Source organism: Cryptomeria japonica, chromosome 2 (genome assembly GCF_030272615.1).
Source record: "Cryptomeria japonica chromosome 2, Sugi_1.0, whole genome shotgun sequence".
Classification (NCBI taxonomy): Eukaryota; Viridiplantae; Streptophyta; class Pinopsida; order Cupressales; family Cupressaceae; genus Cryptomeria; species Cryptomeria japonica.
In genome coordinates, this window is record NC_081406.1 from 191,003,238 (window position 1) to 191,005,474 (window position 2,237).

The 2,237-nt window shown below is 45.6% G+C and overlaps 1 protein-coding gene across 1 annotated transcript; it reads right to left on the bottom strand.

Annotated features, from left to right (window-relative positions):
- LOC131049140 (trans-cinnamate 4-monooxygenase C4H2) lies at positions 1 to 2,237 on the bottom strand. The gene is made up of 2 exons (XM_057983169.2): positions 1,338 to 2,237; positions 1 to 946 (listed from the first exon to the last, which is right to left on the bottom strand). Exons 1-2 carry the CDS (start codon positions 2,171 to 2,173, stop codon positions 211 to 213), a joined length of 1,572 nt encoding a protein of 523 aa, XP_057839152.2. The 5' UTR covers positions 2,174 to 2,237; the 3' UTR covers positions 1 to 210.

Sequence of the window (2,237 nt, forward strand, 5' to 3'; positions counted from 1 at the left end):
TCAAAAGCAAGTCAAACATCTAAATCTTATTTCACAGTTATGTTCAGTACAAAACAATCTTCTCCATTTACTAAGCAATACATAAGGAGCACAATTATTTCCAAGATCCAAAGACAGAAGTGGTCCATAACTGATCTGTGTGCAGAATTAGAGTATATCATGCAAACAGGGTATGTAACGGACGATCACAATGGAAGATAGAGAAGAGGGTCACAGAGGTTCGAAGCGTACGGTGGAGTGGCGGGCGATGTGGAGACTGAATTGCCCACCCTTTTCACTCACATCAATCTTCTGCTCACCTGGCGGCGGAAGCATTTCGAAGTTGTTCAACAATCTCCCTATTACCAGGGCCAGCAGAGGCAGGGCAAGGATGATGCCCGGGCAGCTCCGCCTTCCCATTCCGAAGGGCAGAAAACGGAAGTCCACTTTTCCCCCCACCGCCGCCTCAGTCTCCTCCTCCTCTTCCATGAATCTCTCCGGCCTGAACTCCGAAGGATTCCTCCACCACTCCGGATTGTTCCCCAGCCACCAAGCGTTCACCACCACCTTGCTCTCCCGAGGAATGTGGAAGCCGTCAAGGGAGGCTTCTTCAGATTTCATGTGTGGAACCAGCAACGGAATGGGTGTATGCAGCCTCAGCGTCTCTTTCACAACCGCCTGCAGATACGGCAGCTTTTCAACATCCTCCTCTTTCACCGCCGCCCCTTTACCAACGACTCTCTCCAGTTCATTTCTCACCTTGGCCTGCACCTCCGGATGGTTCACCAGCTCCGCAAGAGCCCACTCCATCGACCACAGTGTTGTCTCTATGGCCGCCACGTTTATGTTCTCCACGATGTAGAGCACGTTTTGCTCGTTGATTTCGCCCTTGCTCTCTGCTTCCAGTATGTGGTCTATGGCACACTTTTTCACCTGCTCATCGCCCTTCCCTTTCGCTAAAATCTTCCTGCATCCGTCCCCATCAAAACTACATTAATATCATCAAATAAAATACTGTGCATATGATACTCCTCACTTGATCTTCAACACTATAATATAACTTTTTATGTGGTTTAAGAATAGCCGATCTGGAACAGGGGAAATAGTTTAAATGGTTGGTCTCTACATGAACAGTAGATGTGTTGACTTCAATCTATGGACTGCAAACTAGATTGGTAAGGACGGTTGTGTCAATTTTCTTATTTTATAAAGAAAAATGTTTGATAAATTCATATTTAGGTTACAAAGCAGCGAAATTTGGCTTATATGAAATAATATTTTCAATGATGGGACCAAGATAATCAAATTCCGCCCCTGAATACAAATAAACACATCACAAGCAGGCCTTCAAGGCTTACCTTCGTTCTTGGATGAAGTAATTGTTAAAAAATGCTAGCCGCCTGCTCTGAAGGTCCCTGCACTTGTTCAAATACCCTCTCAAAAACGGCCTCAATATGGGGATGAAGTCCCCGTAATTGTACTCAAAACTCTGTGCCAGTCGGCTTCTCTCTGCATTAAAAGCAGTGGCCTGAAGGAACAGCGGGTCCTCCTGAGACTCAAACCCGCGATCAAACATCATCCTGTACAAAATATTATAAAGCATGAGTTGAAGCCGTTTCCTAATAACTATACCGCTCTCTAAGGCCACTTTATTTGCCTGGACGTCTTCAACGACTTTCTGAACCTCCTCCTCCCATCCTCCTCTATAGTGTTGGACAACTTTCTGGGTAAAGAAGGGAAGAGTCATAATCCTCCTCATCTTTCGCCAGTGCTCACCATAGACGGTGAACACCATGTCCTGCCCATTTCCCGTGAATATATCGAACACCAGGTTGTTCTTCCTAGACCCAAATTCGACGCCCTGAGTATGAAGAACTTGTTTTGCAAGCTCAGGATTTGACACCACCACCAAATTTCTGCACCCCAATCGCAGCATGAAAACGTCTCCATAGCTTTTGGTCATCTTCGCAAGATTTCTGTGATTCAGATCATTCCCCACTTGCAGCCAATTGCCAAATATAGGCAAAAACAGCGGGCCAGGAGGCAGCTTAGAGCGTTTCCTCACAATTGTAGCCATCACTAACAATGTAACAAACAGAATTGCTCCCAATTCCATGGGATACCAGTCAGGCTGCTTCAAGAAATCTTCGATTGAAGACAAAGAGAGAAAAAACTGGCCAAGCAATGAAGCCATTTTCGATTTGGAGGCTAATAACAAACAATTCACTCTTACAAAGCAACTCACCTTGCTGGTCGGA